At 50.8% G+C, this 15,462-nt stretch overlaps 1 protein-coding gene across 3 annotated transcripts in view; it reads right to left on the reverse strand.

The window, feature by feature from the left end:
- ACOXL (acyl-CoA oxidase-like) overlaps positions 1–15,462 on the reverse strand; it is a 332,871-nt gene that overhangs the window by 254,410 nt on the left and 62,999 nt on the right. For all 3 annotated transcript variants that reach the window (XM_010829556.1, XM_010829558.1, XM_010829557.1), the window contains exon 9: positions 11,187–11,319. In XM_010829556.1, coding sequence (XP_010827858.1) covers positions 11,187–11,319 — 133 coding nt within the window. The remainder of the gene's footprint in view (positions 1–11,186; positions 11,320–15,462) is intronic.

Genomic DNA, 15,462 nt, shown 5'->3' on the forward strand with positions numbered 1-15,462 from the left:
CCTGCTGGTGTCGGGGGTCGGGGTGTGGACTGCATCCCTGGTCAGAGAACTAAGATCCCGCACGCTGCAGGGAACCTGAGCACGTGTGCTGCAACTACGGAGCCCATGCGCTCTAGAGCCCGAGCTCGGCAGCCAGAAGAGCCACCGCAGTGAGAAACCCATGGCAACCAGAGAGCAGCCCCTGCTCGCCGCTAGAGAGAAGCCCTCGAAGCAGTGATGACCCAGCGCAGCCAAAACTAATAAAAGAAAGAAAGCAAGCAGTCTTTGGCAAGAGGAGTTCAGGGGGGCCCCTCTGGGGTGGGGTGGGCACAATACTGCCCCACTCCCCATGAGCTGTTTGCCTTTGCCAAGCTACTTCACTTCCCAGCCTCTGTCTTCTCATCTATAAAATGGGAATCACTGCAAAGCTGCTGTGCACACTGGGTGAGAGAAGGCACGCTGAGCATCACACAGCTGGCCCACTACGGGCATTCAGCACATGCCAGTGCCCCTTCCTGGCTCCTGGAGCCCGAGAGCATGAAGATGCTTGTGATGGGCGGGGGAAGTCACAGGGCTGGGCCAGCTCACAGGTATTTTTTGAGGGGCCGCTAACAGAGCAGCAGCTAGTGCTGCGTGAAACCCTGCCCTCCAGGAGCTCACAGTCTAAGGGGCAATCGGAGATGAGACGACAGTTAACACCAGGGCTGAGATAAACCAGGTGCTGCACAAGCTCTATACCCAGAAAGGCAGCCACAAGAGCCTGAGGTCTCCTGGAGACCTAAAAGAGCAGGTGAGCAGGAACGGGAGAGCCTGGGAGGGTCGAGGGTGCAGAAACGGTTTGTGTGGACCTGGGAGGTGGCAGCAGGTCGACTGCTGGACACTGAGATCAGTTTCTCTCCCTCAGAAAGAGTTCCCTCAACCCAGCCCCTCTGCAGTCTGGGGCCAGGGCTGCTCTCCAAGCTTGAAACCTATCACACGACCGCCTTTAGAAACATCCTCAGACCTGTGGTCACACACCCGAACGGCACCACTGTCACACCGACAGTGTGTTGTCAGTGTGACTCACCCATGAGCAGTGTGCAAGGGTGAGCTAGGGAGCGAATGAGCGCTGCAGGAGACAAACACAGAGTCTCTGCCCGGACACACGCGTGCCTGGGCTGCAAGCACGCTGGCGGGGCAGGTCCCAAAGTCACACGACAAAGATCTGGACACACACACAAGAAATGGAGAATGTTCACTGCCGTTGCTTCAAGATGCAGATCAGAGTTCCCGTATCCATAATACAGCTGAAATACCGCATCTGATCTCCACAGAGCTCATTTGGACTGATTTATTCTGCACTAAAGACATCTTCCCTTCACCATGATATTCATCCATCCATCCATCCACCAAGTGCTTAACCAAGTCCAAAGCAGACAAGAGTGACCACGAAGACATAGGTCCTAATCAATCTCTGGAGGCTGACATTCCCAATGACCAGCCTGAAACTTTGAGGACCCTAGACGAGACCTACTTGCCCACTTCATGGCAAACAGAAAGGGAAGAAGTGGAAGCAGTGACAGACTTTATTTCCTTGGCTCCAAAGTCACTGCAGACAGTGACTGCAGACATGAAATTAAAAGACGCTTGCTCCTTGGAAGGAAAGCTATGACCAACCTAGATAGCATATTAAAAAGCAGAGACATTATTTTGCCAACAAAGGTCCATCTAGTCAGCTGCTGCTGCTAAGTCACTTCAGTCATGTCCAACTCTGCATGACTCCATAGACGGCAGCCCACCAGGCTCCCCCGTCCCTGGGATTCTCCAGGCAAGAACACTGGAGTGGGTTGCCATTTCCTTCTCCAATGCATGAAAGTGAAAAGTGAAAGTGAAGTCGCTCAGTCGTGTCCAACCCTCAGTGACCCCATGGACTGCAGCCCACCAGTCTCATCCATCCATGGTATTTTCCAGGCAAGAGTACTGGAGTGGGGTGCCATTGCCTTCTCCATATAGTCTAAGCTAATGCTTTTCCAGTAGTCCTGTAAGGATGTGAGATTTGGACCATAAAGAAGGCTGAGCACTGAAGAATTGATGCTTTCAAATTGTGGTGCTGGAGAAGACTCTTGAGAGTCCCTCGGACTGCAAGGAGATCAAACTAGTCAATGCTAAAGGAAATCAACCCTGAATATTTATTAGGACTGATGATGAAGCTGAAGCTTCAATACTTTGGCCATCTGATGCAAAGAGCCAACTCACTAGAAAAGACCCTGATTCTGGGAAGGGAAAAGGAGAAAGGGGCAGCAGAGGATGAGATGGTCAGATAGCATCACTGACTCAACGGACAGGAATTTGCGTGAACTCCTGGAGATAGTGAAGGGCAGAGGAGTCCTGTGGCGCATTCCATGGTATTGCAAAGAGTTGGGCATGCTTAGCAACTGACCAACAACAACAAAAAGAAGTGTGAACGTCTTTGGCTTGTTCAATTTCACTGTGGTAGACAGAAACATTCAGAAATCATTCTGTTGGACTGAGCTCAGAGCTGAACACACTCAATGAACATGATACATGATAAACAGACCTTCTCCCCATAAAAGGACATTCAGTATGAAGTCTGGAGTGGCCCATCTCCCCTCCCTGCTCCTGCTCCCAGTGCACAGCCGCTCAGAACCACAGTGACACGGGACCATCAGGCAAAGATAGCGGTGCCACTTGACAAAGTCAGGTCCCAGCTCGCAGCAGGGAAGGAAGCCTGAATTCTGGCCCCAAGGCTAACCATTCAGCATCTGCCAAACCCCAGTTTGGGAGGATTCTCCATGTTTTCCAATGTAGACAGTGAATTATTTTGCATCTTGGTCTGGTTTACCAAAGCAAATATAACTGTGAGCCAAAGTGGTCCGAAGATGACAGGGAGCACAGTCGAAGCTGAACTCAAAGAACCTCTTGCTTGAGGGTGACTAAGCAGCCCAGTGTGAGTCAGGGCTGGACTCCAGCACCAGACTGCTGCAGCGGGAGACCCAGAAAACTCCAGACAAGCTGTCACCTCCTTCTGCATCTCAGTTTTCTCAACCGGAAAATGGGAATCACGACAGTATCCATCTTACAGGACTGCTGTTTCAATTAAAAAAAAAAAAGAAAAAACAATGATGGGCTTCCCTGGTGGCTCAGAGGCCAAGTTTCCACCTGCCAATGCAGGAGACACAGGTTCAATCCCTGGTCAGGGTAAATCCCACATACTGCAGGGACAGCTAAGCCCATGCGCCAAAACTACTGAGCCTGTGCCCTGGAGGCTGGGAGCCGCAACTACCGAGCCCAAACATTCTAGAGCCTGTGCTCGGCAAAAAGAGAATCCCTAGAGAGTGGCCCGCCCACGCTCTCCACAACTAGAGAAGAGCCCACTCAGTGATGAAGACCCAGCACAGCCATATAGATACAGAAATAAAGCAATTGAAAAAAAAGATGTATAAAAGGCTCAGAATGTGTCCTTCGAACAGGGAGGCACTAGATGGATTCCTCAGCAGGGACGAGGGAATGAGTGACGAAGCATGGAGGGAGGGGAAGGCGCGCAGTCCTTGTGCTACAGGGAGCATCAAGTTTCAGGTGGAAAATCTCCTAAGGACGGCACACCATCCATCCGTCATCCACGCCTGGCCTTCCAGGTGGCACAGACAGCACTCCCTAGAGGCAGACAACAGGGCTTCCGTGGCGAGGTGAAGCTCCCTGCAGCTGCAGCCCGCACACCCCTTCTGCCTGCCCTAGGTGAACAGGCTGCTGCTAAAACCGAGGCAGGCAAGCCCCTTCCAAGCAGGACCCAGGCCCAGAGCAAGCTGGGATCGCTCTGCACTGACAACACCATCCCTCGTTCCCTCACAGCTCCCACGGCCACGCCCAGGGTTTGAGGAGACTGGGGTTTCCCACAAGGTTGACTCAGCCTCTGATGACTTAGTTGAAGGGAGTCCTGTTCCTTGGAGGCTTCCCTGGTGGCTCAGTGGTAAAGAATCCACCTGCAATGCAGAAGATGCGCGTTGGATCCCTGGGTCAGGAAGATCCCCCAGAGGAGGAAATGGCAACCCACTCCAACATTCTCGCCTAGAAAGTCCCATGGACAGAGGAGCCTGGTGGGCCACAGGCCATGCGGCCGCAAGAGTTGGACACAACTGAGTGACTCAACCACTATACACACCCACAGTTTTACATATATGTTACATATATATACACACACACATATAAATAACAGCAACCGACACTGTAAACAAACACTGTACATCAACTATACTTCAATTTTTAAAAATAAATTAAAAAAAAAGATAACTCCACATCCTAGAGTCTTGATCTTGAGCCCAACAATTATTACCCTGATGAATTCCAATTCTCCTTATATCGACCACTTTGTAAAAAGCAACACTCACAACTGATAGGAAGCTAATGAGAACAAAAAATCCCAACCAAGTCTTGAATAGAAAAGTAAACAAAATGTAAAGGGAAGACATCTGCAAATCATTATTGGTATTTGTCGCCCTCTGGTGGTCAGCCTCAAGAAGTGTCTACATCAGAAAATCCTGGAAACTGTATTTTACAGATGGTCCCTCTACGGATCATTCAGGCCAAAGCTCTCATCCCATGGGACTTCCCCAGCATTTGAGCAAGTTCTGCTACTCTGCTCCCCACTCCATGTGTGTATGTGAGCGCGTGTTAGGATGCTAAAGAAAGAATAACTCCAACCTGTGTAGAACAAGATGAGCTTATGATTCTGCTCCCTCGGGACACATGTAACGCATCTGAAAAGACAGACAGCTGACACGGAGGAGCCCCTGTCTTCATCTCTCCAGTACCACTCTCTGTGTGAAGAGATGACTGGCCATGCTACGAAAGGGTTGGGACTTCCGTGGTCCAGTGGCTAGGACTGAACACTCCCAACGAAGGGGGCCCAGGTTTGATCCCTCGTCAGGGAGCTAGAGGGGCTTCCCAAGTGGCTCAGCAGTAAAGAACTCGACTGCGGTGCAGGAGATTTGGGTTCGATCCCTGGGTTGGGAAGATCCCCTGGAGAAGGAAATGGCAACTCACTCCAGCATTCTTGCCTGGAGAATCCCATGGACAGGGGGCCTGGTGGGCTGCAGTCTGGGGGGTCACAACTGAGCATGCATGCAGGGAGCTAGATACCACGAGCTGCAACTAAGACCCAGAGAAGCCAAATAAATATTTTTTTAAGTGCCAAGAGAATAAACATCCAGCAACTTCGGTTTACCAGTTCCAACAGAACACACATTTGTGGGTAGCACATATCTTCAAGACATTACTCCAGGGAACCCATCCCCTCCTCTCCATTCCACCCTCTTTATGCCACACTGTTTGATGGGGCAGAGGTCTCACCATGCTCATTATCACAGCGCTTCCACCTCCTTCCAGACATATTCATTTCAGTCCCCCCCCGACCCTGAAGCTCTTAGACTCACACGGCCCTACAGAGATGCCCCTTATTCGAGCCTACTGCTGGAAGAGAGCTGTATGCTTCTGGCCTCTCCTGACACACCCCTGCCTGGGGAGGTTTTTCTAATACGTGATGTCCATTCAGTGAGTGGCTGCTTTTCTCGAGAATATTCCACAGCTCCCACTAACTACTAAATCATAGAGGAACTGATCATCACTGCGTTCAGAGTCTTTGTAGTAGAATGGGTGAGTTGGCAGATGATGGATGAGCGGATGTTCGTGCGTGCTAAGTCACTTCAGTCGTCTCCGACTCTTTATGACCCCATGGACTGAAGCCCACCAGTCTCCTCTGTCCATGGGATTCTCCAGGTAAGTGGTGGAGTGGCTTTCCACGCCCTCCTCTAAGGGATCTTCCCGACCCAGGGACTAAACTCGCGTCTCGTGTCTCCTGCGTTGGCAGGTGGGTTCTTTACCACCAGCACCACCTTTCTTCCTTCCATTTCCCCCTCTCCCTTCCTTCCACACATGCGTGTGCTCATACATACACCTATCCACCAACACACTCACACATTTGCCTGTCCATTCAGCTGTCTGTCTTTTCATTCATTCATCCACCCACCCACCCATCCATTTATCCACCCATCCACTCATCCATCCCTCCTTCCATCCCTCCTCCCACCCACCCACTTATTTACCTCCCACCTTTTCACTCATCTGGGCTTTCCAGGAGGTGGAATTAAACGGACAAAAATCTGATAGCTTCATAGTGGTAAGTGTAAGTGTCAGTCGCTCAGTCGTGTCTGACTCTTTGTAACCCCATGAACTATAGCCCACCAGTTTCCTCTGTCCATGGCGATTCTCCAGCAAGAACACTCCAGCCACAGCCTCCCCCAGGGGATTTTCCTGACCCAGGGATTGAACCCAGGTCTCCTGCATTGCAGGTGGATTCTTTACCATCTGAGTAGTAGCCACAGAAATTAAAATTATGAATATAAGAGGACTGAGTGAGCTTCACCAGAGGAAAGGAAGTCACAACATCTGGTTTGAGGTCAACAGAGCAGATAGGATGTTAGTTACACCCTGAAACCAGCTCCCCAGCCCTGGCCCGTGACTGAGGCACACAAGCATGGCACTACAGGGCTGGATGCAGGAACCAGACACTGGGGAAGAGAACCCCGATGTCATTTCTGGGGAGGGCTTCCCTGGTAGCTCAGCTGCTAAAGAATCCACCTGCAATGTAGAAGGAAGTTCAATTCCTGGGTTGGAAAGATAACCTGGAGAAGGATAGGCTACCCATTCCAGTATTCTTGGGCTTCCCTGGTGGCTCAGATGGTAAAGAATCTGCCTGCAATGTGGGAGACCTGGCTTCAATCCCTGGGTTGGGAAGATTGCCCTGGAGGAGGGCATGGCAACTCACTCCGGTATTCTTCCCTGGAGTATCCCCATGGACAGAGGAGCCTAGCAGGCTGCAGTCCATGGGGTCACAGAGAGTTGGACACGACTGAGCGACTGAGCACAGACATAGAGAACACCCCAAGACCAGACCAGAGAGCAGCAGGAGCCCAAAGCCTGCTCTGCCTTGTGTTCACCCAAGCGACGACGGCACCACGTCACCCTCTTAGACCAACAGCCGCCTCCGTCTCAGGAGACTCAGCTGCCCCCAGCCTCCTCCTCTTTGCTGTTCCAATGTCCCATGAACCATCAGAAGGTCTTGGAAAGGTCGTTCGAGGACGCAAGGTCCCAAACTCCCATCAGTAGAGGAGAGGGACTCTTGAAAAGGCTTCCCCGGTGGCCCCGTGACAAAGACCAGAAGGAGACCATGCAGGAGATGCATGTTCAACCCCAGGGTCAGGAAGATGCCCTGGAGAAGGAAACGGCAACCCACTCCAGTGTTCCTGCCTGGGAAACCCCATGGACAGAGGAGCCTGGTGGGCTACAGTCCATGAGGTTGCAAAAAGTTGGACATGACTAGCAGATTAAACAACAACTCCCTGAATAAGAACCACCAAAATCAAAGGCAGCATAGTGAATGCCCACCTCAGACAGATTCCTTTACCTCCTCAGTTTCCCCATATGTAAAATGAGGAGATGGATGGAGCCCTCTCAGAGTTGTTTGAGGAGAAATGAGTTAATACCTGTGAAGCATGTATCATGGGCATGGCTTATAGTAAGCAAGGGGTTGGTGTCATGGGCATGGCTTATAGTCAGCAAGGGGTGGGGGGGGCATTGCTTTTTATTTATTTGGCTGTGCCAGGTCCTAGCTATGGCACGTGGGATCTTTGATCTTCGTTGTAGCATGCAAACTGTTAGTCATATGGGATCTAGTCCCCCGACCAGAGATCAAACCCAGCCCCCTACACTGGGAGCTCGGAGACCTAGCCACTGGACCACCAGAGAAGTCCCAAATCCGTCTGTTCTGGGCAGCCATTCTCCAAGTGTGGTTCTGGACCAGTAACCGCAGCATCACCTGGGGCCTTGGAGGAAACGCAGATTCTCTGGCCCCATGCCGGTGCTGCTGCACCAGGAACCCTGAGGGTGGGCCCCAGCTGCGGAGTAACACCTACTTAAAGGATGAGGGAGACTCTTAAAGTGGGGACCAGCTTTTCTTATGCTAAAATATTGTTGTTGTTGCCAGGTCTGACTCTTCACAACCCCACAGACTGCAGCACAACAGGCTTCCCTGTCCCTCTCCCAGAGTTTGCCCAAGTTCATGCCCCTTGCATCGGAGATGCCATCCAACCATCTCGTCCTAAAATGCGAAAGTATTACTTTCCTGCAAAATCAACCCAAAACTCTGAGCTCGGTCTCATGTGTGTTTCTGACTCCTCCTCTGCCTCCCAACTCACAGTGACTCTCCCTAGATCCCTTCCTCCTTCAGAAAAGGCTCCCCAGCATCCCCCTCTACTTCAGCTGCAGAATTCGATCAATGCGCCCTCCCCAATCCCTGCCAAATGTCTTAGCTTCCTTTCCTCTAGTCCCTGCTAATAATTTAATCGGACATGGCATCTGGGGGCACAAATGACAGCAAGGCTATTACAGCAAGTCTTTAAGAGAAAACCTGAAAGGACTGAGAAATGTGACGAAAATGAGAGGCAACCATGGCAGCGGGGAAAAAAGACATCTGGGCAGAGTTTTAAAGCAGCAGGCGCGCCCGGCCTTGAGCAAACAGGGAGCTGCGGTGACAGTTTTCTAACACAGGCGGAACGAGCGTCAGAGAAAGTGATCCATTCTCTGCTCATCAGCAAGTGCGGGGCAAGCAGGACCATCTGAGGTTTCCCCTGAGACAGCATCTGTCCCGTGGTTGAGCCGTGAGAGAAGAGGAGCTGCCAAGAGAGGCGAGGTCATTCTCATCCAAGAGGCTCACGATGAGATCACAATGGCCCGGGTCTGTCAGGGACAACACCCCGGCAGCATCTGGACCCCTCGGGTCTGAGCCCGTCCAGCTCTGCAGCGGGCCTCTGCTCACTGGGAAAACCTGCCTCCCGCACAGAGCAAGTGCTGGCTCATCACCGCTGTGTCACATCACTGCACACACGTCCTCACTCAGGCTGCACTGTGACCAGAAGGCCAATTTTACAGATGAAGAAACTGAGGCTTAAAGAAGGCTACCAGGACTTCCCTGGTGGATCAGGGGTTAGGAATCCACCTGCCAATGCAAGAGACTCAGGTTTGATCCCTGGTCTGGGAAGATCCCACATGCCACGGAGCAATTAAGCCCGTGCCCCACCACTCCGTGGCATGTGAGATCTTCCCAGCCAGCGCTCTGGAGCCAAGGAGCCTACTCAGGCAACTACTAAGCCCAAGTGCTGCAACGACTGACGCCTGCTTGCCTAGAGCCGATGCTCAGAAACAAGAGAAGCCACCGCAGTGAAAATCCCACACACTGCAACTAGAGAAAGCCTATATGCAGCAAGGAAGACCCAGTGCAGTCAAAAATAAATAAATACATCAAAATTAATTTTAAAAAAAGTTGATTCTCTCCCAAAAGTACCCACTCCAGTGCCCCATCTCCACCACCCTATGCCAGCCACCCTGGGAGTCCACCAGTGGCCCCTGGCAGTACAGACATCCTTCCCATGGCATCACCCACTCCAGCACAGGGCTTCCAGAGTACCTTTATAGCCACGAACCAGTGTGTGGCTTTAATATTCAGCAGCACGCCCCTCCGAGGGGCCCAGAGGCTACTGCGATCCAAGGAGCCCTCGTGCAGCCACAGCGGCCATCACAGCACCAGGGAACCCTGAGCAGATTTCTTTCCCGTCTGCTCTACAGAGCAATTCTAGGTGCGTCTGCTTTCTCAGCTTTTGCCTTCTGGAGTCTGAGAGATGGCTGAAACGGTGTCTATCCCAGACGCGGGAGAAGTATTTATTTTATTTATTTGTATCTGACAGCCCTGGCTCTTTGTTGCTATGTGCAGGCTTTCTCTAGCTGCAGGGACTGGCGGCTCCTCTCCAGCTGTGGTGCGAAAGCCTCTCCCTGCAGAGGCTTCTCTCGGTGCAGGGCACAGGCTCCAGGCACAGGGGGCTTCAGTAGCCGTGGCTCCCGGGCTCTAGAGCACAGGCTCGATCGTTGTGGCACCGGGCTTAGTAGCCTCGAGGCATGTGGGATCTTTCCGGACCAGGGATCCAATTCATGTCTCCTGCACGGGCAGGTTGGTTCTTCACCGCTGGACCCCCAGGAGAAGTACTGGCTTGGCCAAAGGGTCTTTCAGGTTTTTGTGTAACATCGCACATATGAGCTCTTGGCCAGCCCAGTATTTCCCTCTGCGCTTTGCTGCTGGATCAGCGCCTTGGAGTCACTCCTGGGCCCACATCCTGAGGTTCTCCTGGAGCCTCACCCACTCAGTTGGTTTGGCTGAGACCCACCGGGCCACTCCAGACCTGGGTCTTCAGAACTGAACACGCACCTCACCCACTTTAAAGAGCCAGCGAGAATAAGCACAGAAGCAGCACCCACAAGCAGGCCGGCAGTAACCAGCTCAGGACTGAGTATCACAGCTGCGCCCACGGCGGGGAAGAGCACCATGGAGGCGGAGCGCGGCCAGGCGGGCTTGTGAGCCGCACAGACCCGGCAGAGGGAGGGAGGGAAGGTTTTCCTGCTATTCCTGACGCCAGGCCTGGGGTCAAGTGAACGGAACTCATCCCTTCTCAGTGGAGAAGCCGGGTGCCAGCCACACATGGATGTTTGCTGGTATCTCAATGTTCCGTGCAGCTTCCCCCTGCTCCGTGGAGCCTAAGAGGGGAAAGAAATGGGAAGGAACCAGAGGGCAGGCAGTGCTGCACTCTGAAGAGGAGGCAGCTTGCAGAGCACTCTCTCCCGGCTGCTGTTTCCAAGTCAGAGTATAGCAGGCGTGGGGAAAGCGGGGTACGACTGGCTCCTGGAGGTCTGACCGCATGGTCCTGCCTGTGACGGTGACGGTCACGTGCCAAGCAGACGTGCGCGCATCAACACTCCCCGATGGACTCAGCCAAGACACGCAGGCTGTTACCCACTAGTCAGCTCTTAGCTGCTTTTCCAGAAGATGTGCTCCTTCCGAAGGACCTGTTCTCCAGGGGCCCACCTTTAGTGGCCTTGTTGCTGTAAGGACCAGGCTCCACCCACCGTAATCCACAGCACACATGTGGATGTAGAGGGATGGTGAGAAGGCTGCAGAAAGTTCTCTGTGTAGAGCTAACTGGCACTGGCATTTAACCAGCAACCCAAGCCACCTTGTGCCCACTGTGGTTCAAGAAGCTCAGTTCCTGAGATTGTTACCCAGCTCTGGACACGTGGAAACCAAACATTGAGGGAAACTAGTCAGTTACCTTCATGGAGCCCATAGCTTGGAAAGTCACAGCGAGTCTGGAAGGGGTCAGCGCCGCCAGCATCGCATTGAATCTCGCACTCTTGTCCTTAATGGGGGAGTGGTACTGCCCATCTGGAGCCACAGAACCGAACCTGCGGTGTGGGGGGGTGGAAAGGAGAGGTGGGGTGAGCGTAGGAGGAGGACATCAAGCCTGGAAATGAAGGCAGGTGGCTCCCACAGGCACACGCAGGGAAGTCACGCAGGGCTCCCCGTCCTGCAACCTCCCTCCCAAGACAGTAGCCTGAGGGGCAGGACAAGCGCCCCCCCAGGAGACGCTGAGAGAGGCTGAGTCATGGAAAGTAAGAGCCGATATCCTGCCACTACCATCTGCGGCTCAGTGGTGCCCCAGACACAGAGGCATGAGGACTGCCATCATTAACCCAACTCTGGAGCCTGGCAGTCCATCCACAATACACCATAAACTTCATCCTTTTAAACTGCTCAATGGTCTTTAGTATATTCACAAAGTTGCACAACCATGACTACTATTCGGTTCCTAAACACCTCATCGCCCCAAAAGAAACCCCATGCCATTAGCACTCACATCCCAGATTCCCTACCCTTTAGGGCCTGGCGGCTATTCACCTATTCTCTAACTCTCTGGATCTGTCAATTCTGGACGTTTCACGTAAGCAGCGTCACACAACGTGTGCTCTTTGTGTCTGGCTTCTTTCACCTGACACACTTTTCTCAAGGTTCGCACGTGTCTTCACATGGATCGGTGGTTGTTGTTCAGTCACCAGCTGAGCAACAGATCTGTGTCTGACTCTGTGCCCCATGGACCGCAGCCTCCAGGCCTCTGTCTCGCTCCCCATTTCCCGCAGTTTGCCCGAGTATCAGTGCTTCATTCCTTTTAAGGCCAAATGATATTCCTTTGTACGGGTATACCTTAGGTTGCTTATCCATTCATCGGTTGATGGATATTTCTGTTGTTGCCACTCTTTTGGCTGTTATGAATAACTGTTATGAACATCCGTATACAAGTTTTTTTGTGGATATATTTTCAGTTCTCTTGTGGACAATGTTTTCATACAGACCAAGCAGTAGAATTGGTAAGTGCCATGAAGACGTTAACTTTTGAAATTGTACTTATTTATTTATTTTTGGCTGCACTGGGTCTTCACCGCTATACGCAGGCTTCCTCTAGTTGCGACAGGCAGGGCTCCTCTCTGGCTGTGGCGCACAGGCTTCTCACTGCAGTGGCTTCTCCTGTTGCAGAGCACAGGGTCGAGAGTGAGGGCTCAGCAGTTGTGGCACATGGGCTCCGTTGCCCCGTGGCATGTGGGATCTTCCCGGACCAAGGATCGAACCCGTGTCCCCTGAATTGGCAGGCAGATTCTTTACCACTAGGCTACCGGGAAGTCTGACTTTAAACTTTTGAAGAGCTGACAAGCTCTTTTCCCAATTGACAACACCGGTTTACATCCCCACCAGCAATAGATGAGGGCTCGAATTTCTCTAAATCTTTGCCAACACTTGTTATCATCTGTCTCTTTTATTATAGCCATGAAGTGAGTACAAAATGGTACTTCACTGTGGTTTTTTAACTGGCATTTCCTCGCTGACACTGATGTTGAACATCGTTACATGTACTCATTAGCCTTCTTCTGTATCTTCTTTGGATAAATGTCCATTCCTATTTCTGCCCATTTTCTAGTTGGGTCATTTGTCTTTTTATAGTTGAGCTGTAATGTGGTTCCTTTTATAGTCTGGATATTAGGTTCTTATACATGATTCACAAATCTTCTCTGCCACTCTGTGGATGTCTTTTCACTCTCTTCATAGCGTCCTTTGCTGCACAAGGTTTTCAAATTTGGATGAAGTCCAGGGTATCTATTTTTGCTTTGGTTCTTTGTGCTCTTGCTGTCAAATCTCAGAAATCATTGCCTAAACAAGGTCACAAAGATTTACACCTATGTTTTCTCTTATGAGTTTTATGGGTTTAGCTCTTATATTTAGAGCTGTGATCCACCTTCTGTTAATTTTTGTACATCGTATGCAATAAAGGTCCAAGTTCATGTATTTGCATATGGATATCCAGTTGTTCCAGCACCATTTGTTGAGAAGACCTTTCTTTCCCCATTAAATTATCTTGTCACCCTTGCTAAATATCAACTGACTATAAACACTAGAATTTCTCTCTAGATCCTCTATTCTGTTCCATTCTCCATCCATCTAGCCTTATACCAGCACCACAGTGACCTGACAACTTTAGGTTTGTAGTAATTTTTCAAATCAGGAATGGGAGTCCTCCTGCTCTGTTTTCCATTATCCAGATTATTTTGGCTACTCTTGAGTGTCTTGCATCTCCATCTGAATTTTAGGACCAGCTTCTCCATTCCTTCAAAAAAAAAAGCAACTGAAGTTTTGATAAGGGTTTCAACGGATCTGTACATCTATTTACAAGCCCATTTTTGATCAAGTGATAAACCAACACCCCCAAGTGTGTTGCCTCTGCTGTTTCGTAGTATTTGGGGGGCTATACCAATGGAATAGTTTTCAATCAAATCTTACCAAAGAATATTCTATACACTCTCATACCTTCTACAGACCTTGGAGCCCCCTATCATTTTTCTTTCTGATTGAATGTGACTTTCTAATCTCTAGTGCATTGGATAAATGCTAAACCAGTTGGATGAGGTTCTGATAGAGGACTGTCCAATCCACTAAGATCCCATTTGGGTGAGTAAGAGAGAGGGCACACCACATCTACAGCTTCTCTTGCCTCTTCCCCATCTCTGAGAGTGGAGTGATACTGGTAAGCGACAGGAAGCATGCAGGGAAGGCTGGTGGTCCTCAGATCTGCTGGCATGGGCACTGGTTGTTTCTGAGGGGCCTGGGGGCTTCATCACCTACTGGGATACCTACAAAATGCTTTTGTTGCCCACATTTTGTGCGTGTGTGCTGAGTCACTCAGTCGTATCCATCTCTTTATAATCCCAGGGACTGTGTCCCGCCAGGCTCCTCTGTCCATGGGATTCTCCAGGCAAGAATACTGGAGTGGGTTGCCATTTCGTCCTCCAGGGTATCCTTTTCACGAAGGGATTGAATCGGGTCACCTGTGGTGCAGGCAGATTCTTTACTGTCTGAGATACAAGGGAAGCCCCTGTTTCCATTTTATTTCCTACTAATTCACAAGGGGAAAAAAGTTAACAAACCGAATTTGGTTCATTTTAAGTTTGTTTCACCCATTAGTTTATTTAAACTTTTTATATCTATGACATATATTTGCTGGCAAGAACTTGAAGACAACAGAAAAGAGTAAAATGTTCAAGGAAAATCTATAGGAAAGCACGGAGCAAGACTGATGGCTTGCCTTTTCACAGATTTAAATATCACTGTAGTTCAGGATTGTTATTGGATTCATGAAAAGATGCTGAGAAAAGTAAAAGTAATTGGTGTTTCTCAGCCTGCATTAAGGAGAAGGCAATGGCACCCCACTCCAGTACTCTTGCCTGGAAAATCCCATGGATGGAGGAGCCTGGTAGGCTGCAGTCCATGGGGTCGCTAAGAGTCGGACACGACTGAGCGACTTCACTTTCACTTTTCACTTTCATGCATTGGAGGAGGAAATGGCAACCCACTCCAGTGTTCTTGCCTGGAGAATCCCAGGGATGGAGGAGCCTGTTGAGCTGCCGTCTATGGGGTCGCACAGAGTCGGACACGACTGAAGCGACTTAGCAGCAGCAGCCTGCTTAAGCATTGTGAACTCCTGGGCTCCACACCTGGAATGCACCTGTGGAAGTGCATTCACCTCAATGGAATGCACCTTGATCTCACTGAGGGATGCTGGGAAACGACACTAAACACTTGTGACACTGGGCTTCCCTGGTGGCTCAGTGGTAAAAAAAAATCTGCCTGCCAAGCAGGAGATGTGAGTTCAATCCCTGGGTCAAGAAGATGCCCTGGAGAAGGAAATGGCAACCCACTCCAGTATTCTTGTGTGGAAAATCCCACGGACAGAGGATCCTGACAAGCTACAGTCCATGGGGCCCCAAAAGAACTGGATACAACTTAGCAACTAAACAACAACAACTTAAGACATTATTCACCCAATCAGTTCAGTTCAGTTGCTCAGTCGTGTCTGACTCTTTGCGACCCCATGAACTGCAGCACGCCAGGCCTCCCTGTCCATCACCAACTCCCAGAGTCTACCCAAACCCATGTCCATCGAGTCGGTGATGCCATCCAGCCATCTCATCCTCCGTTGTCCCCTTCTCCTCCTGCCCTCAAAG

The sequence above is a fragment of the Bison bison genome, unplaced genomic scaffold (genome assembly GCF_000754665.1).
Source record: "Bison bison bison isolate TAMUID 2011002044 unplaced genomic scaffold, Bison_UMD1.0 scf7180017864508, whole genome shotgun sequence".
Taxonomy (NCBI): Eukaryota; Metazoa; Chordata; class Mammalia; order Artiodactyla; family Bovidae; genus Bison; species Bison bison.